Below are 25,896 nucleotides of genomic sequence, written 5' to 3'. Positions count from 1 at the left end.
GAATGCAACCAAGCGAGACTATTGGCAATATGTACACCCGTTTCACGGATGTCGTCAATAGTTTAAGAGCTCTTGGAAAATGTTTTTCGGATTTTGAACTCGTAAACAAGATTTTGCGTTCTCTTTCTAAGAAGTGGGATTCAAAATTAACTGCAATACAAGAAGCTAAAAACCTAAACAACTTACCACTTGAAGAACTAATTGGTTCGTTGATGACATATGAAATGGTGCACAATGCATATGATGAACATGTTGAACACAATCACCTTCCAAAGAACAGGAAGGATTTGGAACTCCGGACAAATGAATGCCACTTGAGCGATGACTCAAGTGATGAGGACAATGATGAACTTGAACTTCGAACACTAAATCTTAATAAGTTTATTAAACAAAAATCTAAAATAGATAATGAACTTGAACGAAGAAAGAGGCCAAAGAAGAGGAAGGCAACCAAGGATGAATCAAGAACTTCCAAAGGTGAAACGGCGAATTGGGCTTTGACGGGCTTCGACTACAAGGTAAGTAACTCAACTCTCTTGAATTATTTCGAAATTACATGATGCTCTTCATAATACATTTTCTTTTTAATATAGAATTAATTTTCTTGAAAATTACATGTTAAAAAAAAAATGATGAAAATGCAAAATTTATGATCATGCTAGTAGTTTTGAAAATAATCATGAAAAATACATATTTTATGATAAACAAACAAAATGATTTTGATTGAAAATATGAAATCATGCTTGATGATATAACAATGTTTTGATACCATGATTTTATTCTATGCATGAGATTTTAAAAATCATGTTTATTGGTTTTATAATTATGGATGATGAATCTTGCGATTTTCGATTTTCACGGTAATGAAAGTGCCTTATTGATCTTTGTCGTAATAAAACTTGCACTTTCAATTTTAAAACATGCTACATGTTTGGCATAGATGAAATAAAATCATATGAACTAAAACAACTAAAAAGAGAAAAGTATTTTTCTTGAAAATTTATTTTTCTCTACCGTATTGACTTTTTCACTAAGAGATCAATAAAATTATCTATACCATTTTGAATCTCTTGAAAGTAATGTTGAGATTTTGATGATTTGAATTTAATGGGTTTTATCGAAATCATGATCTTAATTTCCCATGATTTATAACTTGAAATCATTTATGAATCAAGATCACCTACTTTGTGTTCTTATTGAAATTTATTGAAATGAATCGTGATTTCTTGGAATTATAACTTGAGAATTATTTTAATAAATCAAAATAACTTACTATGATTCTTTCTTTTTGCTAATTGAGTTATCTAAAAAGAATCATAATATGTCTCTTAATATTCATAATTTGTCTACATGATTCGTAAATCTCATTACCAATTCTTCTTGATATTCCTTATGTGATGATATGAATACATGAAATATTCATAAATTTATTTTGATGTATATAAATGAAAAGTTATGATCATGCATGGTAGGATATAATTTGACAAAATTGATATCATCATGATATGAAGCATTTATGATTTGCAATGATGCATGCAATACTTGAGCTTTTTAATTATGATGTGATGTATTACGTATGATGTAAATCATGATTTAAAATGCTATGAGTTGTTACTAAAATGATGTATTATAAATGTTGATTTAATGTCATGAATACTCTAAATGATGAATGTTTGATATCATGATCAAAATGTTGATAAATAGTTAAAAATTTAAGTATCATGTATAATATGCTCATAATATTGATTGGTTTATTCAGTATCATGCATGAATGAAATATAAGGTTTTTGAAATTGTGCATGTTCGAATTTGAAAATATAATGATGCACAAATAAGATTGAAACCTACCTTTGTCATGATTTAGAAATTAATGTAAAGGGTCTTCCCTTCTTTTTGTCAATGACATAGGGGGAGAAAGAGTTGCTAATGTGCATATCTCAAAGAGAAAATTGCTAGCTTGCATGTCTTAAAATGTCAAAATTTTTTTGCTAGCTTGTATATTGTAAACTTGCTATCGTACTACCATGATGATGAGCATGTCTTATCTTCATGATTGTGTTTGAAAAACTATGGCAAAAATATGTCCGAATGATTGAACTTGTTAAAATTAATTTTTGGACTTTCTTGATTGAATGATCAAATCACTCGATCGCCATGATGATTTTACAAAATTACATGCCCCAATAACAGGTTGGAAATTATGTGCTTTGGATACAAAAATTTCCATGATAATAAGCATGTTTTGTCCTTATGATTGTATAGCACAGCCTTGTCTGAATGCATGAAAGTGTTAATTTCATTTTCGGATTCTCTTAACTATTGGTATCCTAACAATTGGATTTTCGAATTATCCTCTTCCAGACTTAATAAGCATATGTCATATCAAGTTTAATTCATATCATTGATTTTTGACATATGGAATCAACTAGCAAATACATCTCTCGTACACTTATTATGTGAACAATATTTTGTTTCGAGAAATGGATTTGATGAAATGATTCATGCTTATAAATTCCTTCTTGAAAAAGGAAGTCATTTTTACGTACAAGGATTTGATTCACATACATATCTTGATACTTGTAAAAATGAAGCGTGCTTTAATATCTTATCAATTTTAACTTCATTCGAGTAAGATCAGAAATAGCTTTCCTCCTTCATGCAAAAAGATTATAACAAATAAAAAGAAAGAAGTATTTAAAGCAATCTACGTATCATGCCTTCCTTTATATGCTTGATTTCCTATCACTTACTATTGGAAAATAACATGAACCCAGTAAAGGCATGAACAATTATCGCACTTATGCTCAAAATTTGCTTATATTGTTCTCCTGGTATCACAATTACCATGCTTTTTGTTGATGACAAAGGGGGAGAAATATATGAATTGATGCTATGAACACTAATGCTATGATTATGCCAAGCTTGCATCATCAAGAGATATATGAATTAATATGATTGTCATATTTGCAATGCTTGCATCATCAAGAGATATATGAATTGATATTATGATTGCCAAATTTGCATTATGCCATGTTTGCATCATGCGTTAAGATATCAAGAACTTGTATCATAATTTTACGCGTTGATATCTTACCATGATGAAATGCTACAATTGATAAATACTTGAAATGTTTGCGTTATGATATCAAAAGCTTACATCGCAATTTTACATGTTGATATTTGATAATAGCAAACTTGCATGATAATAAAACTTGATATTATGTTTTTCATGCAATGAGTTGAACCAATATCACAAACACTTGATTGTGGTACTTCTCCTTTTTGTTGATGACAAAGGGGGAGAAGTATGTTGATGACATGAAATGTTATGCATAAGTTTATGCATAAGTTCATGATGACGTGTTGCAAGTATTCATGATGAATATTGAAATGACTTGAATTCAGTTTGAATTCAAGGTTCTATCAATATGGCATATTGATAGGGGGAGTTTGTTTAAACTCCGGGAGTTAAGTTTAACTCCATCATCAAGTGGTTGTCATCATCAAAAAGGGAGAGATTGTTGAATCTCGTATTTTGATGATGAAACTACTTGATATATGTTTATGATTTAATCTGCGTTTTGAGTGGCCCAGGATGCTTTGATCAGGATGAGATAATTAAAGTAAGAAAATCATGTTGTGCCGGAGGAACATGTCAGAAGATTGGACGTCGGGCCGGTGGATCGATCGACGTATCGACGGAAGGCTTCGGGCCATGGATTCGGGCATCGGGCCAAGAAGAGCGGGTATTGTACCAAGGATATCGGAGTTGCAGAGTCAACTGGCCGATTGGGCAATAGGCTGCAGGAGAGGACGATGCGCCAAAGAATCGGACGAAGCGTCGAGGGACCAATGACATGCCGGACAACTTGGCTAATTGCTTAGGATTAATTATCTCGATCGAAGTTTTGTTTTAAGTGTGCAGGATTAACTACGATAGAAGAAAGACATGCAGCAAGAGTTGCGCCGGAGTCAAGACAATGATCACGTTGGGAGTTCGAGAGTTCGACGGAAGTTCGGACAGTCGTCGAAGGTTCTGCGGGAACAAATCCGAGAAGTCCATGAGCTTGCCAAAGAAGCTCATCGGAACTCGCCAAGTGGATCGTCGCAAGTCCAGGAGTTTGCCGAAAGTCCGCAGGAGCATCACCGAGGGTTCATCGGATGATCGACGGAAGTTCGCCGGAAACTCGCCGGAAGAAGCGATTGACGCACCGGAGCAAGCTGCAGAAATTGTCTTAGGATTTATCGTAGTTAGCACAATGATTAAGTTGGAAATGGGAGGTGATCCCATTAGCTTAATCTTGGGGCAATTGGGCCCCTGAAAAACCCAAATTGGGCCGAATGGATCTACCCATTCGGACCCTGATTGCTGTGGGAGGTGCAACCGCCCAAGCCAGGAGGTAGCACCGCCTGGGCTAAGTCTCCCATGGAGATTGGGTGGTGCAACCGCCCCAGCCAGGAGGTAGCACCGCCTGGGCTCAGTCTCCGAGCGAGACTGAGCGGTGCAACCTCCCCTGATAGGAGGTAGCATCGCTTGAACTCGATCTTCGAGCTCTGGCAGGCGGTGCAACCGCCCTAGTCAGGAGGTGCAACCGCCTGAGCTCGATCTTTGAGCTCTGGCAGAGTGGTGCAACCGCCCCTGACAGAGGTGGCACCACCCAGAGGCTCAGTCTTCGAGCTCTGCCAGGCGGTGCAACCGCCCCAGTCAGGAGGTGCAACCGCTTGATCTCGGAATCCGAGGAATTGACAGTTTTGAGCTCCAAATTTGAACTGGGTTGGGGCCTATAAATACCCCACCCATTCAGCACTGAAAGAACACAACTTACACTCGAAATCTTAATCTTTTTATGTAATTCTTAGAGCTCAAAATTGTTATAAAGGCCAAAAGTTCTCCTCCCTCTGTTCTTCAAAGTTTTGAGTTGTAAAGAGAGGAGAGAAAATTTCTGTAAGGGTTGTCTCCTAAGCCTGTCAAAAGGAGTGAAACTGTAAAAGGGTGGTTGGCCTTCGCCTATTGAAGGAAGGCCTCTAGTTGACGTAGGTGACCTCGTCGGTGGAGGAAGCCAAAAGTGGAGTAGGTCAAGATTGACCGAACCACTCTAAATCTTGGTTTGCATTTACTTTGAGCATTTTATCTTTACTGCAAACCTCCTAAATAGCTACTACCTTCTGCACTTTTATGAACAAGTTTCTAAGTTCAGAGCTTTCCGAATCTGCGTTTAGACGTAAATCAGCTTTTTCGTATGATCATTACATTTTAGTTTACGTTTACGTTTTGATTTCAATCATAACTGCAAACAGCCTTCTGCGCATTTATAAAACGTATCTCAAAGTTCAGTATCTTCAAAATTGGCAGTTAGACGTAAACCGGTTTTATCGTACGAACGTCGCATTTCAGTTTGCGCTTGCATTCTGATTTTCATCATAAATTGCAAACTGCCTTCGTAGATTTACTTTAATGTCATCTCGCTTAATCTTAAGTTAAAGTAATCTTAGAATCGGCTTTTACATCGAAATCGTTTTTATCAAACGAACGCAGCTTTCGATTTTATCGTTGAAAGATTTCCGCTATACTAATTCACCCCCCCCCCCCCCCCTCTTAGTGCTCTTGATCCTAATAGTAGAGACACTAGGGATACAATACAGGTGCTCATTGGAGAATGAGTTCATTGATTGATCCGCTTACGGAATGCTGGATGGTTGATGATGCCTTATTGTTAGACAGCGATTCCGTAGTCCTAGTGGTGTATCTGGTCCTTAGACTTGAGACACCAAGGATGTCCTGTATGAGTGCTCCACTCTTTGAAACCAAACTTATAGGTTTGGCTATCCCAGATCTAGTACAGCTGGTCATTGGGAGTGGTAGTCGACCTTACGAGGGCTATTGAGTATTGATAGAGGATCATCCACTCTCGGCATCATGAGAGAAATATCCCATGTGTTCTTGCTCAGACAAATCCATGGCCAGGGTCATTCGGGTTGAGAGAAAAAGAGTTCTCCGGGAGAATCCGATTAGAGCGAGACTCGAGTAGAAACCGTATGGGTCTGACAACACCATGCTCGATATGCGGTCTCTAGGATATTAGATGGATGAGGGACTATAGGTACACGATAACTGAGGACAGACAGGTCCAATGGATTGGATTCCCCTGTATCATCTGGGGACTACGGCGTATTGGCCTAGTACGTTCTGTAACGGACAAACTTCTAAACAAGATGTTGGATGTAATGCTTATGTCTGTCCGTTGTCTTTTGGCATGTTCATGCCTTGTACAGAATGTAAAGGGGCGGCCGAAGGCTTAATAGTCCCATTTTAGTTGGGTTGGTGGCCTCTTTAGGCTTGTAAATAAAGGTTGTGTCATGTGGACACGTTCGAGAGCTTTTCGGTCTGTAATGGACCATTTTACCCTTTGTTGTGCAACTATTCAGAGCTTGTAAAGTCTGTTTGTAATTTGCATTGTCTATGAAGTGTTTTTCGGACATGTTTGCTTGTGGATCCCGATTGAGGCGTTCTCTTTAACCCGTTCTCTCTTTTGTTGGTCCTAAGGGACAATGGGAGGCTTCGGGGAGGCTGACCTTTGCGGACGGACGCGCGAGGGTGCCGCACGCCTTAGGCAAAACCAGCTAAGGTCGTGACATTATGGTATCAGAGCGGGACAAGCACTCATAGAAACACTTGACATGCAAACGTGGGGGACCTAGCGGGGCTGCGTTGAGGGCAGTCAGCACACGCGCGACCGTTTGAGGGAAAACGGGCATGGAGATGTAGGGAAAAGAGTCGCTCAGAGGAGCGGGCATCTGAGATTGGCATTCAGAGGAATGGCCAACCCTTCGCGCAAGAGGCACCACGAGAACAGGCAAGCTTGGAAGAATTTGGAGCGCACAAAGGTTGGGATGGCTGAGTTTGAGCTACGGCTCAACGTTGACAACTTTACTTGATGGTGCTCAAGGCAAGCGAGGCGCTTGGCAAAGGACGAGACCATGCAAAGTGGAATGAGTTGCTCAGCGACCGAAAGAGTTGTGCAAAGCTCACAGAGGTGAGGGGAATTGCTAACTCGAAGAATTCGGTACTCATGCATGGGCTTGTATGCGGACGATGGATTGTTCGTGGCCATCCCAAGGCGGTCGAGACTCGGCGCCATGGAGCATTGAAACTTTCTCTTCGACATGCGAAGTATACGTCCGGAGGAGGCTGAAGTGTGCAACGAGTTCAGCATGTTGCTAGGCCTTGAGGGGTGCAGCGGTGGCTGTATTGACGTGGAGGCGCAATCTAGCAAGTGCATTTGCAAGAGGCAGAACAATGCACAGTTTGTTCAGCAGATCGGAGTAGTCCAAGGGGATGGTGGTCTCCGAAACGAAGAGAGATGTTGCGCCAACGGGACAGTTATCCAGGAGGGATAAGTCTCAGCTCTCCAGAGGGAGAATCATGTGAGACGGACTTCACATGTTGAGGAGGAGTACCTCACAAACAACAACTCCACGAAGCTCGATGGACTGAGCAAGCGACGAGGAGTCGTCGCATGATCTCGCTTGAGAGAATGCATTGGTGGATGCATTGCGAGATCAAGTGGGGGAGCGACCCAAAGCAACTCAAATGAAGGCACACTTAGAGTCGATATGGAGATCAGACTCAAGGGAGGGCTGACCCGTGGAATGGTGGGCGCGAGGGCCACCATCGACTCAATGCAAAAACGAGGAGCGGAGCAACTTGGGTGTAACTTGGCGAAGTACCCAAGCCGCATGAAGGGAGCCAGCATAGAAGTTGGAACATGGAGCAGAGGCACAGTGCTTTCCCTGGACAGAGGTCAAGGACATGAACTCTTGCAGAGGCAGGAGTAGAATCATGCTGTTCCATGGGTCCTTCATTTTGACAGAGCGGACTCATCTTGCATGGTGCCAAAGACGAAGGGAGCTTCGGGGCACATGCACCTTATCTCGGAGGAGCATTTGATGGAGGAACTAAGGCGACTCAATTTGCAGAGGCGAAGTTGAGTTCAGAAGGCCTTAGCACGGGGCAAGAGGACGCAGAGGCGGGTACTCTTGAAGAATATGCCACAGTGTTGCCATTCGAGTTGCTATGAAGGAAGCGGTGCGCAGTGGAGATTGTGCTGGTAGGGGCAGAGGCCCAGGATCCAGGCAATGGTGCATAAATTACAGCAAAGTCGGTGGACTTCGGGAGCTACTAGGCGACGGACTGTCTTAGAGCGGTGCTTCATCTAGGTGTGACCCAAGAGTGGGTGGATGAAGGTCGATTGCCAAAGGAGCGAACAAAATCGAAGGTGGAGGAGACCCTGCGATATATTGGCAGAGGCCACACATGGAGGGTTCACAATTCGAGTTTATTCCACAAGGATCAGAATGCAATGGAGATGTCACCAGGAGGCGACATGGTGCAGCGGATCGTGGTGGAACAGTTCGTGGCAATGCGACACACACGACATAGTCCCGGGAGGGACTAGATCATATGGAGGTATGATCGGGAGCTACTGGGAGCTCCGCTTTGGTGAACAACACGACGGCAAGAAGGGCTATGGATTCAAGGAGTGAAGGCCATGGTACCGCAGAGGTGGGTCTTCCGGGCGTGCACCGAATTTTGCATCGGATGAAAACCTTGGTCATCAGCATATAGGGGGTTGGGTTCCACCAAGGGAAAAGTTCGAATGCAAGTACCAGTGAGTCCCATGAGAGGGACTTGATCATGCAGAGGTATGATCGAAGCAGCTGGAGAGTTGGACTGCTCCAGAGCTCATATTCGCTTAAGGGAGCCCGACAAGTCAGAGGACAAGGTCGAGTAAGCGAACGTTGCTACCAAGGAAGCTAAGGAGAACAGAATCGGTGCAAACCCTACAATGTGATGGCAGAGGCCATGCATGGGAGTTGCAGTCTGTCTTTCCATCGACCAAACAGACTGCTTGGAGAACACAGAGGTGTTGAAGCAGGAGGTCGAAAGGGGCGAGGAAGCGACGACGAGTCCAGAGGGACTTAGCTACCCAAAATCAAGCATCAGTTAGAATGGAGGTGGACTCAGAGGAGTGCCACGGAGACATCTCTACTGATTGTGAAGGAAAGGGATACAGAGGCGAGGCGACGGATAGTAGGGCCATGGGCATGGCAGCGCCATGGTACCGCAGAGGCGGGACTTCCGTGCAAGTCATTGATCCCTTGCTCTCACGGAGGGAGAGCGCTTGGTCGTGAAAGGGGCCGAGGAGGTGGAGCATGCAGAGGCTATCTCCAAGTACCGAGACAAGGCTGAAGGGCAGAGGCCAAGAAACTTCGTAAGACCGGTGTCAACAAGTTTCTCATCAAGATAGCCGTAAGTGAAGGACTTCGGGTCATGCAAGAGTGCACGACTAAGGAACGAAGCAGGCAGTACGCGGTGCTGTACCTTTGCTACTCAGTGGAGTAGGCGGCAGGGTTGATGGAGAAGACGGTACAATCCCAGAGGCGACCTCATCTATCAGAGAATTACTCCAAGTTGGGGTGAAAACTTCCTGCATTCCAGAAGTTCAATGGCATTGAGAAGGTGAATCACAGTAACTAACTCAACGCAAGGAGTGCAAACACTTCAAGTGCTTCAGAAGTGTGAGCAAAGAGCAGGCGAAGACCAGTAACCAGCTCGATGCATGAAGTACAACCTCGAGGAGGCGGGCGAAGTCAAAGTAACCTTTGCCTTCTCAACTCTTAAGAGAATGGGCGAAACCGAGTACCCCAGTTTCTCCTTACATCACCACTGCCCACTTGTCCTTCAATACATGTTGTTGTTGCCTCGCCATCACTTTGTCATCCCCTTTTCTCCATCGGTACAGGTCACTGCTGCCTACTTGTCCTTCGTTATCACAGCTGCCTCGTTCAGTGTGTGTGGCCTCCTCATCCTCCTCTCTCTCTCACACACACAATTCCCACCCAAGATTGGTATTGGATTTGGGCCGAGATCAAAACCTTTATCTAAAGTTTCTAAACAACTGGTTTTTGTGTTTCGTGGAAAAGGTTTCCAGAGGCAGATCCTTTTTGCATTTTTCTATGTAACCAACTTGATCCTGGTGAAAACTGTGAACACATTTAGTTTCAGGACTGACAGTTGGGCTTTATGGCTGTGAAAAACTGGAATTAGAAGGCCATTATCTGAGGTCTAAGGTGGATAGTTTTAGTGTTGTTATGGTGGCTAATCTAGGAGTCAATTTGATGGGCAAAATACACAATGTACATATATCTCGTGCCTTGCACTAACAATATAATTTATTTTGTTTTGCCTCAAAAAAAAATTATGTGATTAGTGCAATCTCATGCACTGCATTTGTTCTTTTTGTTTGGATATGAACTTTGCTCTTTGAATAGGATTGTTTTGCCTATGGATATACTGAAATGAGAAATTATTGCAATTTAACAGCCATTTAGCAGTTTTAGTTTTTATTTAACATAGCTGAGAACAGGGACCACTCCTAGATCATTGTGACTTTGTATATCTTTAATTTGAAAAATATAGAGTAACAAGCATGTCTTCCAAAATGTCTGTGCTTATTTGTTGATGTAATCTCAGATTCCCAAAGACAAAATGACTGAAGCCAACAAACCTTCTTTGACTCCTGAGGAAATAAAGATGAAAGCGGAGGAGCTTCGGTTTGTATACATATTTTGTTTCATATGCTTTATCCAGAAATCTTCTGCATCGAAATTATCTGTCACTGTGAAGTGAAACAAAAGGTCTTTAAGATGCATAAAACTTGGTATGGTCCATTCTGGATTATGTTGACGGTCTATTTTTTAGTGATTTAAGCCTTATTGCCTTTGTTTCCAGATCTGGTTGGACCATACCACCATTACTTTTATTTAACATGTCATGCCTACTTTGTGAACATATTTACCAAGTTGTAATCATTGGGAGAGCTTCAAAATGGTCTGAATCATGGTCTTAAATACTGCCTGGACTGGCGTATTGGGTTGTATTTAATATTTATTGGTCCAGTGGCGAACCGACATATGGACCAATACCTTCTATTCATTCTTTTGTTTTTTAGTGTTAAATAGCATCACTGCCCATCCTTCTCTCTCTCTCTCTCTCTCTCTCTCTCTCTCTCCTGCCTATCTCTTTTGCTCCCTCTCTGTCTCACAATGGTGACCACTGCCCATTGCTACTGGCCCACTTGCCCATTGCCTGGCCATGTCAGCCGGCCCACGTTCTCTTCCTCTTCCTCCTTTAAGTCTATGTCATCCTCTTCTTCTCCTTTTCCTTCTCCTCCTTTCCCCTTCTCGGTATTGTGGCATGTATCAACATACCATTTGTTGGTATGAAAAAACATATATTGGTCCAACCAGTGATTGGTATGAGTCTCAGGTACCCTTTTCCCTTATCGGTTGCATGGTGTTAGAGAACCATGTGTTGATATGAACAAAACCTATATGGTTTTGACCAATGGCCCATATGAGTATGGTACCTGAGATTTTGAAACTTGGTTTGAATATGCATCTATAGTACAAAAGGAGTTAGATCATAGCCTGGCTACCTACAGCCAAAGACTACAGGTTTTGAATCAATGGGGAGCTGAGGCTGCCTCAATTTTATTTTCTGTACCTACTGTTGGGATAGTTTAATGAGGTAGCTCTAACTAAAAGATACAAAAGGATTATATATCTTATGGGAACCAAGAGTTTAGTAGTTAGTTTGTCTACATTCCCCTGGAAGTCGTCCTTTAGTCTCTTCCTCAATTTCAACCCATGAAGATCAATCTTTCCTTCTTTGTCTGTTAAGCACTCTAATATACCTGGACTTGGGTTACACTGCATTCGTCATTGCCGTTTAAATAAGAACAAGAATGCTCACCTTGCAATGTTTTAATCTGAATGACACCAAATAATATATTTGGATTTGGATCAATCGTTCATAGAGGAGCATGATATATAAGTACATTGAAGACAGTGGGAATTAATTATCACTTTGAAGATGACCTGGTCCCTGAAGCCTACATTTGCAGCAGTCTTTAGCATAGGCTGCGATAGAACAAACATGATGATTTTTATGATCCTATATTCAAAATCATTTTGAAGGGCTTTATGATTCTTATTCCTCGCAAATGCTACTTTATCAGTAAACTTGCTCAACCTCCCTGATGGGCATGTCCTTGTCATTGGAATATGTTTAAGTGTTAACAAGGCCCTCCTTATTCCATCATAACTTCTTGCTCTTTGCTATCTATGATCTTCTCCCTATCCATACTATCATCATCCCCATCCCCGAATTTTCTATCAGCCACGTTGCTCTCATCTCCCCTGTCTTCCATAGTAGCTGTTTAATTGCACCATTCTCTGAGACAAAACCACATTTGTAATTGGTACAGTCTCCTTTAGGAAAATGTATATCAATTAAATTTCTTCCATATCCATGCTAAATAAACACATGAAATGAGCATCTGTGTAGAAAGTTTATATTTGCTTGGAGGCCACATGTCTCACGAGATATCATAAGACACTGTTTAATGAACAATAGGTTAGTTGATAGTTGATATGATGCTAATACTGGTCCGTGCACGCAGAAGAAAATATTGAAAATAGTTTGATATGTTTATATTGATACAGTTCCCGATAATAACAGCGTGCAGTTCCCCATAATAACAACATGTATCATGCAGTATGCTCAATGCATTGCTGCATTTAATACCTTGGTGAAATTGTTATCTCTTTTTATTGTGTTTTGACTGAATGAATTTTGAAAAGGTTGATTCGCACTTGACATGGTTTCTTAGTTTGCAAGTTTGGTTATTCTGGCACATGATATAGATGATCATGATCTTACAAGGTTAACGGTCTTGATTAATATATTTGAGCTGCTGTTTTGGATGATTTAGTGGAGCAGTCAAATTAGATATAGAATAAGTTATTATGGCTTTATTATTCTCCACTTTTTACTGTAGCTATGACTGATGGATCTTGAATAAATTGATTTGCACTTGGTATGTTTTCTTTTATTGACAAACTTTTCTATACCAGCACATGACTTTAGATGATCACAATCTTGCAAGGTGAATAGGACTTCTGTTGATAAATATGTTCACACATGGCCTTGTTATGCTCTTTTCGCTTTATTAGGCAGTTGATTTTACATGACAAAATTGGATTATATCTGTTATACAGGCTTGCAGGTTTTTTATCCCATTTTGGTCTACACCTGCCACGGGTCAATTTTTTTTGTTCTGACCAAGCCTATATCAGTGATCTTTAAACATAAACACTCAAACTTTTTAGTGTTTGCTTTGTTCAGTACTTCCATTTAAAACTTTATCCAATTATAAAAAGTTTCATATGTTCATTATTTATCACATTTTCAAACATTTTTCACAATAACATTTAAGCTTGCGTGATCTCCCCATTGGATTCTTATAGTAGTGTTATGCATCACATGTGACTCAATCTGTTCCTAAGAGGATAAACAAGCTTTCTTCTTTTATCATATTGTGGTTGTTACCCTGCTTACCTTGAATTAGATATCATTTTGTTTTTCATGTACAACAGTAACTTTGAAACCTGCTTAACATAGACATGAACTCTTTGCTGAAATAAAGATATTCTTATATCTAATACTTCAAAATGATAAGATGGTCAACTATGCCCTAGAGGTTAAGACCTGGGCTAAAAGGATAGAGAACATAATTCATGGACCTGAAGTTTTGAATCTTCCTTTTTCTTTATCAGGCCTCAGCATTCAGGGTTAGCTGGTTGTTCATGCTTGCATAAAGGTCTTAAGTTTCGTATTAAGATTCACTGATACTGTCTCAGGTCATCAGTGTCATCATATTCTTTTGCAGGAAACTTTTCTATTGCAGTTATCTGGTTCATGTAGTTGCTTTTCTTAATATGCAAACATCATCTTCCCTTGCTCTTGACTTCCATGTTTACAATTACAAGTTAGGACAAGCTCTCATGATCACTTATAGTTGTGATTATATATTTTTTATTACCTTTTTGTGCTTACAGAGAACGTGCTCGTAAGAAGAAAGAAGAAGAAGAAAGAAAAACGGAAAGAGAAAGGGAAAAGGTATCAACCATCCAATTGTCTCTAGACATTTTTTCTTTGAGTCCATAAAAACATCATATTGTAAATGTTCTAAAGGTTCTTGAGTAAACCAAGTAATTGTACCTAAAGAATTGATTGCTTGGTTAATAATCTTGTTCAAGCTTTCAGGTGTACCCTATTGGCCTATTCTTTGGTTCCACCTTAAGTTTTTCTGAATAGAAGTCCAAGTGCTTTATCTTGAGTTTATGTAATTTTAATGCATTGCTATCTAATTGAGAAATAACTTATCTTGAGTCAGCTAGGCTTTTGTCTATCCCAAGCTTATATCGTCCATGTTGGGAATATGATCTTCAACTTACTACCATCATTTGGGTCTGTACAACATGAGAGGAAACCGTTGGGTCAGTCTAAAATTGAAATCCCAAAGAAAGTTGTGGGATTTTCATAGTGTTGGAATCATGTGGCAATGACCTTAGGGATCCTAATGGAGGAGGTTATAATATTCCAGCAGTCTGAATTTGGAAATAAGTGAGATTAGTGTATTTGGCTTGAATGTTTCATTACAGTTTTAAAATACTGTGTTAAATTAGTATGTTCTGTGTCTTGAATCAACTGCTGCACTGAACTGATCTAGAAAAGTGACTGCAGTTTAATAATTAATCTGTTTGCTTCTTCTCTGTAGGAGAGAATACGTATTGGTAAAGAGCTCCTGGAAGCCAAACGTATTGAGGAGGAAAATGAAAGAAAAAGGTTCATCTCAGTCTAACTTCTGTTACATGTATTAGTGTTAATTAATTTGTTTTAATAGTGGTAGCATTTGCAGTATCAGTCTTTCTCTAGTTCTTTTTGGTTAAGAACTGCAATCTTCTTTTTTGCAGAATTTTGGCATTACGGAAAGCAGAGAAAGAGGAAGAACAAAGAGCAAGAGAAAAGATCCGTCAGAAACTAGAGGAAGATAAGGTCCTTGAAGTCTTGCCATGCTCTTCCTTGGTCATAGTATTAGTTTTTGTAGAACATAGACTCTAAAAGTTTTTATATTCTTAAAATTTTAGTAGTTCTATTCATTGCCATTATGAATTATTTGTCTTGCGGTTTGTACCTTTAACAGATAATTTGAAAATTTTCCTATGCCGATGATTGTTATCTTCAAACCAAAGTGACACAATAGTAAAAGGTTTACTATTTGGTTTTTTGGTTATAATATTATATGTTCAATTATCAGTGTCCATTTTTGTTTCTTTCTATCTGTTAAATATCCTTGTGTCTTCTTGGTGCAAAGTTTCACTCTTTTTGCATCCATCACCTTTCAGTAACTTTTTTTATGTTACGCAAGAATTTAATGTCATCATGTTGATCTCTGACAAACCAATTGACAGAAAAAATTACTAGTTAAGGTACTTTATCATATGTCATATGATTGGTGCAAGTAAGAAAGATCTGATTTCATAACTTTGGATTTTGAAGAGCTCGGTGTGTTAATGGTGATGAGAAGTACTTTGTTAAATCTATTAATTGCATTGAGTGATCACTCTCTTATGTAGTAATGTGCATGCACCTCACTGTAGATGATTTTTTCTAACCAATGTACTTTTCATTATCAAAATGCAAGGTTTCCTATACATTTATTATACTAATGTGTTTGATAAAAATGGGTCATGGACCAAAGTTACCTATGGTGTGCCTCGCAAAGAATTATTTTATTTTATTTTATTCATGATAGAGGCTAGGTTGCATACAGATCAGTGCAGATATGTCATGATAAAAATTGCAATGAAATAGGTAGCTGTAAGAGTTGGATTTGACTACTTGATACTGAATGTGCCAGCACTTGCTAAGCACATCCGTCGATTTAGTGTAGTGGGATCGTTGTTGATATGTATGTTTGCTTTTCCATTAGCATTGAATTTTGAAATTGCGGTACAAGTGTGATAAGAAATTTCATTGCAGGCAGAGAGAAGGCGGAAGCTTGGATTGCCACCTGAAGACCCTGTGTCTTCAAAACCGAGCGCAGCTCCAGAGGAGCAAAAGAAGGCATTGATTATTTCAAATAAATTTGTCTATAGTGTCTTAACCAAGTAAAATATTTATGATAATTATTGGTGTAAAAATTTTATTTATCAGAGTGCTTACTGTATGATGCAGAGCTTTTTACCTGTCAAGCCTGCTACAAAGGCTGAGCGCATGAGAGATTGTTTGCGTTCCCTCAAACAACATCACAAGGTATTGTCTCGAATTAGTTAGCATTTATGAGCTTTGTGCACAACATTTTGATGGTCGGCTGAAAGTTTAGCGCTCACATAAGAAATTGCGGAAATCTGTACCGCTGTATGATTTAGCTTCCTTCCAAAGTATCTTCGGTTTGTTAGCAAATTAAATTTAGTCCTTTATCATGCTTTCTTGCATTATGGAATATGCTGCTTATTTCAATCTTACTGCATCAGATTCTTCTGCTACATATTTCATGATTGTCATCACCCAGAAGGGTCCACTGATAAGTGAATACAATAATGCAAGTTCATCATGATTAGCTCATCACATCTAGATTCTAGACCACCGTGCTTATCATAGCCATTTCTAGTTCCATGACAGTTTTGCAGCATCTGTTAAATTTGTCATGTTATATGTACCTCATCTTTTGGTTTCACGTTTGGTAGGAGGAGGATGCTAAAGTCAAAAGAGCTTTTCAAACACTGCTCACATACGTCGGCAATGTGGCAAAAAATCCAAATGAGGAGAAATTCAGAAAGATCCGGCTAAATAATCCAACATTTCAGGTGATGGATAAAATTAAATGACACGTTTCTTCGTTTCTTGGATAAAATGAATCATTATTGCCTTCCCATCTATGAAACAGGATAGAGTGGGAGGTTTGCATGGAGGGGTAGAATTCCTCGAGCTATGTGGATTCGAAAAACTTGAAGATGGCGAATTTTTGTTTCTACCTAGAGACAAAGTGGACATGGCGGTGCTGAATTCCGCAGGATCGGAGCTGAATTCTGCTATAGCAAATCCCTTCTTTGGAGTTCTCTAAATGGAACCATTTTGCTTCATGATCCTAACTGGGGAGAGGGACCAAAATGTATAGAGGAACTGAGTGCACCACATCACTGAAATCTTTTCCTCGAGAGGAAAATGAAGGATCTGGCCAAACAGAGAACTTTCTTTTCAGATTCCTTGCCTTTGTTCTGTTGTTGATCTTGGAAGGACTGCTCAAATTCATGTTTGAAGATTAAGGATTGACAAGATGACTTTATTACTGCCTGTTGGATTGAGCTTATTCTAAGCTTTGCTTGGGGACTACTACTGCCACAATGTTGTTCAAAATCATCAAGGGAGTCGCTTTTTCTTTTCACTATAAGAAGATATGTCCAAAACCATGAAACATAGGCTGGTCAAGATTAAGAACAAAACTGAGTTTTTAAGCAATGTTAAATTTAATTTACTTCTCTACATCTAATGGGATTTCCAGGTGGATTTTAGACACGAGAACAATCACCAACATAAACAGGAATGCTTCAAAGATAAGCGCCCGGTGATCCTGTAATAAATTTCCGGGAACAATCATCAACCGCAACACGGGAATCAACAAGAGCTGCACTCGTATATAGCTGAGAGACTACACAAGTCAAATATGCAAATAATTTCCGGCTTCAACCTGTCGATCACAAGGAGGAGGAGGGAAACAAGTGGTTAGAACACCCAATTGCGATTGGAGGTGTATCTTGACAGGTAGTGAGAACAACCTGTCTAGAAAGTAGTTGGATTCATCGTCTGCTTGGTTGAGCTATCTCGAGTCTTGAATCTATCGAACATCTTTTCTTCTAATGTCCCTTCTCTTTGAAGCTTTGGCAACGTTGATTCATTCGAGCGCTCTTGCTATTCTACAAGCTGTTATTGCAAACCAAACAAGTATCTTAATGCGAAGTGGATTTCGAATCAAGCCTAAACCTCTACCGGCCATTTCTTTTAAGGGATCATTTGGGGGCATTTACTCCTCGTCTCCATAATCAAATGTGGAGAGTCGAACAATCCGGGAAAGGCGTAAGGCCGCCATCCAATTCAAACATTTCGAGATTCAGCTCCAAACTGATTCACTTACCATCAAAGACGAAAACTCCACCGTGGAGAATTCAGTATATCCTTACTCGAGACTAATTGATATTGCACAGTTTTGTATGCCTTTTTTGTGTTATATCGAATGTAATCAAATAATATATACGTGCAAGAGACTCTCTCTCGCTCTCTCTCTCTCTCTCTGGTTTCTAGAGTGAGAGGCTATGAGGATTCCTTCTCCTCATGTTTTCCTCCTCAGTGGCTCCGTCGAGGAGGACTTCCCAACTTAAGCTTCTCCTTTACCCTCCAGATAAATCTTTTGTCAAGATTTCTCCAAAGAATCGTTCGCATGAGGCTTCTGATTCCTCTAATGAAATGGCCCATGTTGCTAACTCTCTGGGACACCATCTGCTATGAACCCTCGCTCTCTCCCTACCAAGGCCTCTTCTGGCTAATACAAAAGTTTTTTTTTTTTTATATACGACAAGTAGCAGCAAATTTTTTTTTTTTTTAATGATAGAGAGATATTTTATATTTATATATATAATAACTAAAAGATAATACGAAAGAATTTGGATAATTACTGGATTCTCTGACAAACTCTCAGGATAAAGGTCTCGCACCTCTGCACGTCTCACATATGGAGAATCATACCATCATAAATATAATTGTGGTCTTGCATCACTAGTACACAAGATAAAAAAGGAACATGATTCATTGATTCATCTATCATTCACGTATTATAATGTTCTATCCCATTTTTATAAGCTAAGTACAAGAAAAGAAAAAAAAATTATAAAAATAAAAAATTATAATAGCATTAAATCAAATATATGATTTGATCTTCCCTTTAAAGAAGATAATATTCTTGATAGATATACGTCCATCCTTGTATAGACTAATCTTCATAAAATCTTTCATCAAAATTTGAATTCTTCAATCATAATCATAATTTAATTTTTCTCATATTTTCTTATTCCTTAGTAAACTAGCAAACTAAACCAAAATTATTCAGCATGTTGCCGTGTGACAACTTATGATATACAAAATAACCCCTGACTAATCAAATTTACATAAATAAGATTAGTTCCACATCATAAGCTTCTATTGTGTAAGAATTCACCTCAAGTTTATCTTGATGATAGAATATCCCAACTAAACCAAAAGCTCTAATATCAATCCGACGTAGGACAAGTAGTTGCGAATTTCTTTTTGACGATAGAGAGATAAAAAAGAGAAAAAATATATAATAACTAAAAAATAATAGAAAAAAACTTGGATAACTATCAAACTCACTTTGGCTTAAGCATAAAATGAAGGTCTTGTATCTCCGCAAGTCTTACATGTAGAAAATGGAATCATATCATTTGAAACATAATTATGATTTCACGATACTCATATACAAGATGAGAAAATAACATAATTTATTGATTCATATCTCATTCGTATATTACAATGCTATAGCTCCTTTTTATAAACCTAGTACAAGAAAAAAAAATATATAAAAATAAAAAAATTTATAATTACATCAAATCAAATATATGATTTGATCTTCCCTTTGAAGAAGGTAATATTGTTGATTGATATACTTCTATCCTCAGATATCAATATTCATAAAATCTTCCATCAGGATTTAGAATCTTTAATCATCTCATAATTTAATTTTTCTCAAATTCTTTCAGTATTTTCTTTTTCCTTGAGTAAACTAGCAAACTAGATTAGAATTATTTAGCATGTTTCCATGTGACAACTTATGATATGCAAAATAACCCTTAACAAATCAAATTTATTTAAATAAAAGATAAATAAGATTGATTTTGCATTACTTCTTCTAACACATCTTAACCCTCTTTCCCATCTTTTGCAACCCTTGAGTAGTCCTCGAAGGCCCTTGTCTCTAAGGTTCAATTTGGTGTCAGAATTAGAATGGTGCCTCTCCTCCCTTTGGTGAGAATTTTATCTTGTGGTCGGATTGACATTAAGTGAAATATCTCTATTATTACTTTTTGGTTTAAGAAGATTAAGTCTGTATCATCTAATATAATTATTTTTTAGGAGGCTAAGCTCTCCGAATGCCGTTAGCCATAGCAGTTCATGATAGAAATAAAATAGAAAGAAGAAGATTATATTGATCAAAACAATAACAATATAGAAGGGAGAATTTTCCTCGACAAAAGAGGATTTTCCTTAACAGATTTATGATATCTTATCATATAGTTAGGGAGAGAAGCTTCGTGAGGGAGTCTGTTAGTTGATCAGCCGTATGTACGTGAGAAACACGTAGTTGATGTTTGATAACTTGTTTTTGCACAAAGTGAAAGTCGATGGCGATGTGTTTTATGCGTGAGTGGAATACCGGATTGGCACATAGATAAGTGGCTCCGATATTATCACAATATATTGTAGGAGTAGAGTTGATGTTGATACCAAGTTCCTTGAGGAGATTCATGACCCAATTGAGTTCTGTAGCTACGGTGGCAATGGCACGGTATTTAGCTTCATTTGTAGAACATGTAACTGTCTTTTGCTTCTTGGAACTTATTGGATTAGGTCCAAGGAAGAGAATATACCCCGATGTGGATGTTTTGTCATCAAAATTTCCTGCTCAATCAGCATCAGCAAAGGCATGGAGATGAAGGGGAGAGTGTTTGCGAAAAAAGAGGCCATGATTGATAGTCCCGTGAAGATATCACAATATTCATTTGACTGCAGACCAATGCATAGTAGATGGTCGATGCATGAATTGAGATAATTTATTGACCACAAATGAGATATCCGGATGGGTGAGAGATAAATACTGTAAGGAGCCAAGGACTTGACGGTATTGAGTTGGGTCTATAGTAGGGCTTCCATCACATAGTTTGAGCGACTCGCCAGTAGATAGAGGTGTTGTAACTGCCTTCGCATCTTGCATGTTCATTTTAGATAATAGATCTTGAATATACTTTCGTTGTAATAGAAAGAGCTCGGAAGATGTGTATATTGCTTCCACTCCCAAAAAATAGCTCAAGGTTCCAAGATCTTTAAGAGAGAATCGATATGCTAAATGCTTGAGGAATTCTTTGATTTCCATAGGATTATTGCCTGCGACAATAATATCATCCACATATACCAGAAGATATAATATATTGCCACTTTGGTGACGAAGAAATAAGAAAACATCAGACTTAGAGTTGATGAAGCCAATTGATGCCAAAAACGAGCCAAGTTCGATGTACCAAGCTCTTGGAGCCTGACGAAGTCCATAAATAGCTTTTTGTAGTTTATAAACATGCTTTAGATATTGAGGATGGATGAAGCCAGGAGGCTGCTGCATGAAGACTTCGTCAATTAGGGTCCCATGTAGAAAGGCATTGTTAACGTCGAGTTGACGTAAATGCCAGCCTTTTGAGATGGCCAAACTCAGAATAAGTCGAATTGTTGTGGGTTTAACAACAGGGCTGAATATCTCTGTAAAGTCAACACCAAGTCGTTGATGAAACTCTTTGGCCACTAGACGCGCTTTATATCTGGCTATGGATCCATCTGGGTTCCGCTTAATTCGAAAGATCCACTTACACCTGATGATGTTTTGTGTGGGATAAGAGGGGTACAAGGGTCCATGTAGAATTATGGAAGAGTGCATCATATTCTTCACACATGGCTTTACGCTAGTATGGAGATTTTTTAGTCTTGAGTAATTGTGGTACGTTCAGTGGTCTCTGACGAGAATGTTGTGATGGTATGTAGGTCAAGGATTTGTCGTGGTTTAAAGATACCACTTTTGGAGCGTATTGTCATTGGATGTCCAGGGGCTATAGAGGGTGTTGTAGGTATGGGCGGTGGAGGGGCACAAATTAGGGTAGGCTGAGAGACTTCAGTGTCATTGGTCCCAGAAGAGGATAAAGGTAGTGAATGTGATTCCGAGGGAATATCGTCAGTCGTAGGAGAACCGTGTGAAGAAGGAATAGGCACAATGGAGGGGGTAAGGATCTGTTGCATCGGGAGGAGAGAATATGGATCCTGAGGAGAAGGATTGGATGATATTATGGGAGACTCGGTTGACGGGATTGATGACGTACTCCAATGATGTATATATGATGGAGTAGGTCACACAATAGGAGACTCAGGGCTGTGAAACAGAAAAGTAGTCTCTATAAAAATAACATGACGAGACGTAAAGACTATTCGAGATTGGGGTTATTCATAGCATCGAAAAGCATTATGGTCAAGGGAGTATCCAATGAAAACACAAGGTTTAGATTTTGATGTTTTTAGGTTGGGATTTATGAAATAATTTTTCAAATTGTGACTCGTACTCAAGAATAGGAGTGAGCATACGATTAATGAGGTAGATGGCAGCTTGAAATACTGTAGTCAAAAAGTTTTGGCATAAAGGCTTGATGTAGAAGTGTGAGATCAGTTTCAACTATATGTCGATGTTTGCGTTCAATAGAACCGACGAGTTGAGGAGTGTGTGGAGGTGAGTTGAGGTGTTGTATACCACAAGTAGATAGGTAGGATGTGAGGGCTTGATATTCACCACCACCATCGGAGTAAACAGTTTTAATTTTAGACTGAAAAAGTTCTCGACCAATCTTCGAAAATTGGTAAAGACTATGGAAACTTCAGAGACTTATGGTGAAGAGGGTATAACTATGTGTACTTGGTGAAATAGTCTATGAAAATAATATAAAATCTGAATTTATCAAAGGAAGTGATTGGAGCAAGGAAGCTGCAGCAATGAGCGAGAAATCTGCAGTGATTAGGTGAAAGAAAAAAAATCTACAGCGATTAGATGAAAAAAAAAAAATCTACAACGATTAGGTGGAAAAATCTACAGTTGTTACAACTGCAGTTGGGAACTTGAAAATGGTTCCAGATGCTGCTTATCAAGGCGAAGAAGAAGCAGAGGATAGTAGCTTAGGAGAAGAGCAGATCACTACTACTACAGCTGCTGCGGTAAAGAGGGCTGCTGTGGCATGGACGGCGACAGCGACACTTCTTGCTCGAGCGAGATGCGGGAATAAGGAGGAGAGGTCGCTGGCCGGGAAGTAGTTGTGAGGCTGTGTCGACTCTGCTTCTGCAGGACGAGGCAGAGGAAGGGCATGGCGTGGTGGCCCTTGATGGCGAAGGCTATGATATCATGATAGAAATGAAATAGAAAGAAAGAAGATTGTATTGATTAAAATAATACATAATACTCTATATTTATAGAATTTTCCTCAACAAAGGATTTTCCTTAACAGATTTATGATATCTTATCATATAGTTAGATCTTGGCTGTTGTTGAGGTTGTTCTTGCTAGTCATAAGTGCCCAGCAAGCCAATCACGTGAGTGATGGCACGTGTGACTTGATACAGAATCTTTTTGCTTATTATATTTTGGCGTATATCACTTTATAACTATTACATAAATGCATATATATTGTGATGTCCTTGGATTTGTGCAATGGGAATCGGATCGTGATGAGATCACGATAATGAGATCGATTCACCTTTAAACACATATCCTAAATAATCCCGGTCATAGGTTACTCGAGAGGGATATCGTGATAACCGGATAGACTGGTGTGCTGTATACCCGTCCATATGATGGATGCAGCTGGTCTCATAGCTGCTCGTGTAGGGACACTAGGGATACAGTACAGGTGCTCATTGGAGAATGAGTTCACTGATTGATCCGCTTACGGAATGCTGGATGGTTGATGATGCCTTATTGTCAGACAACGATTCCGTAGTCCTAGTGGTGTATCTGGTTCTTAGACTTGAGACACCAAGGATGTCCTGTATGAGTGCTCCACTCTTTGATACCAGACTTATAGGTTTGGCTGTTCCCAGATCTAGTACAGTTGGTCATTGGGAGTGGTAGTCGACCTTACGAGGGCTATTGAGTGTCGATAGAGGATCATCCACTCTCGGTATCATGAGAGGAATATCCCATGTGTTCTTGCTCAGACAAATCCCTGGCCAGGGTCATTCGGGTTGAGAGAGAAAGAGTTCTCCGGGAGAATCCGATTAGAGCGAGACTCGAGTAGAAACCGTATGGGTCTGACAGCACCATGCTCGATATACGGTCTCTGGGATATTAGATGGATGAGGGACTATAGGTACATGGTAACTGAGGACAGACAGGTCCAATGGATTGGATTCCCCTGTATCGTCTGGGGACTACGGCGTAGTGGCCTAGTACTTCCGTAGTCGATGAGTCGAGTGAATTATTACAGAGATAATAATTCACTGAGTTAGAAGGAGTTCTGACAGGTATGACTCACGGCCAGCTCGATATTGGGCCTAGAGGGTCACACACATATGGTAGGCATTGCGATGAGTAGAGGTTCGGATATGAGATATCCGACGGAGCCCTTGTCTTATTGGATGCAGATCCAATACCCACTAGGGAAAGGACCCATTAGGGTTTTGACACGGGATCTCTATAAATAGGAGGGATTCACAGCCTCATAGGCTAGAGTCTTTGCTTGCCCTTCCTATTCTCCTCTCCCTCTCCACCTCAGAGTAGGCCTGGAGTTTTGAGGAGCGTCGTCGCAACCCTGCTGTGTGGATCACCGCTAGAGAGGAGGACGCTTGACCTCCTTCACCCTCTCCTAAGGATCTGCAAGGAAACAGAGATATACGATCTCCCTAGGTAACACAATCTCTATACGCAGTTTTTTGTGTTTTTTGCGGATTTTGCGCACCAATCTTCGCACGACGATGAACATCTTTTTGGGAATCGGGGATTTTTGTTTTCTTGTTCTTCCGCTGCGCATATGATGTCGCCCCCCCCTATGATTTCCCAACAGTGGTATCAGAGCCAGGTTGTTCGTGCGAATAATTGGTTTTGAACTGCGTGTATTGTGTTTAGGAAGAATTTTGACGTCAAAATCGTTGACGCAAAAGCAAGGAAGGGCAACAACAGTTGCTGCCCTCGATCTGCATGCCTGCAGCCACCTGCAGCGGCAGCCGCAGCCGCAGCCAGGCAGCACAGCGCCGGCGCATGCGCAAGCGCTGTGCCTGCAGCAGCCGGCCGGCGGCCTGCTTGCAGCAGGCTTGTTGCCGGCGGGGCTGGCAACCCACGGGCAGAGGCGCCGCAGGGCAGCGGCGCCTACCGCCGAAAGGAAGCGGCGCCTGCCGCCGCAGGGCAGCGACGCGCGACGCCTGCCGCCGCTGCTCCCGCGGGCGAAACCCCCCCCACAGGGGCGGCCGCCCGGCGGGACAGCACCGCCTGCGGAGGCAGCGACGCCCGAAGAGGGCACCCACCCGCAGCGGCATCGCCGCCAGCGAGCGTGCCGCCTGCAGGCGAGGGCAGTGCCCTCGCCCCGCCGCACAGGCCGCCGCCGGCAGGGTGGCGGCGGCGGCAGCAGCGAAAAGGGGAAAGGGTATTAGGGTTTTCTGCGCAAAAGACAGTTTTGCCCCTCGGAATTTGAGAAATTCCAGTTTCTGTCTTTTGTCCAAATTACGAAAATACCCTTAGGAATTGAGAAATTCCCTATATATCCCTGATTTCAGAAAATATTAATTAATTAAAAGGTTTAGTTGATTATTATTTTTATTATTATCTAGTAGTCCTACATGATGATGATTATTTATACATGTGATGTATGATGAGTGGACGGATGATCATGGACCGTGTGATGTGTGTACTTGTGATTATTATTATTGAGGTCTGCGAACCTCCATTATATTTCTCGTTTATTGTCGGGCCTGCGTGCCTATGATTAAGTTGTAATCACATGAGGAGGCGCAGCGGGAGCGTGGAAGCCATAGCGGGACCCACGAGACGGACGATCGTGATGCATGGAGATGCATCAAGATGTCGACGGAACCGACGAGGACGAGATGGACGATCACAAGGCATGGAG

General features: G+C 40.3%; 1 protein-coding gene across 1 annotated transcript; it reads left to right on the top strand.

Annotated features, from left to right (window-relative positions):
• The first annotated feature begins 10,516 nt into the window (after positions 1–10,516).
• LOC135615178 (uncharacterized) lies at positions 10,517–17,263 on the top strand. The gene is made up of 8 exons (XM_065113330.1): positions 10,517–10,614; positions 13,963–14,023; positions 14,685–14,752; positions 14,881–14,962; positions 15,950–16,033; positions 16,145–16,222; positions 16,657–16,776; positions 16,857–17,263. Exons 1-8 carry the CDS (start codon positions 10,550–10,552, stop codon positions 17,031–17,033), a joined length of 735 nt encoding a protein of 244 aa, XP_064969402.1. The 5' UTR covers positions 10,517–10,549; the 3' UTR covers positions 17,034–17,263.
• The last annotated feature ends 8,633 nt before the right edge of the window (positions 17,264–25,896 follow it).

This window comes from Musa acuminata, chromosome BXJ2-6 (assembly GCF_036884655.1).
Source record: "Musa acuminata AAA Group cultivar baxijiao chromosome BXJ2-6, Cavendish_Baxijiao_AAA, whole genome shotgun sequence".
Taxonomy (NCBI): Eukaryota; Viridiplantae; Streptophyta; class Magnoliopsida; order Zingiberales; family Musaceae; genus Musa; species Musa acuminata.
This window is presented reverse-complemented; position numbering and strand designations above follow the sequence as displayed.

What these genes read in the sequence shown, in the direction of transcription:
- LOC135615178 (XM_065113330.1), top strand. Translation starts at nt 10,550, where the DNA reads ATGACTGAAGCCAACAAACCTTCTTTGACTCCTGAGGAAATAAAGATG. An exon ending in ATGAAAGCGGAGGAGCTTCG is followed by an intron (nt 10,615 to 13,962) that starts GTTTGTATACAT and finishes TTGTGCTTACAG; the next exon opens with AGAACGTGCTCGTAAGAAGA. An exon ending in CGGAAAGAGAAAGGGAAAAG is followed by an intron (nt 14,024 to 14,684) that starts GTATCAACCATC and finishes TCTTCTCTGTAG; the next exon opens with GAGAGAATACGTATTGGTAA.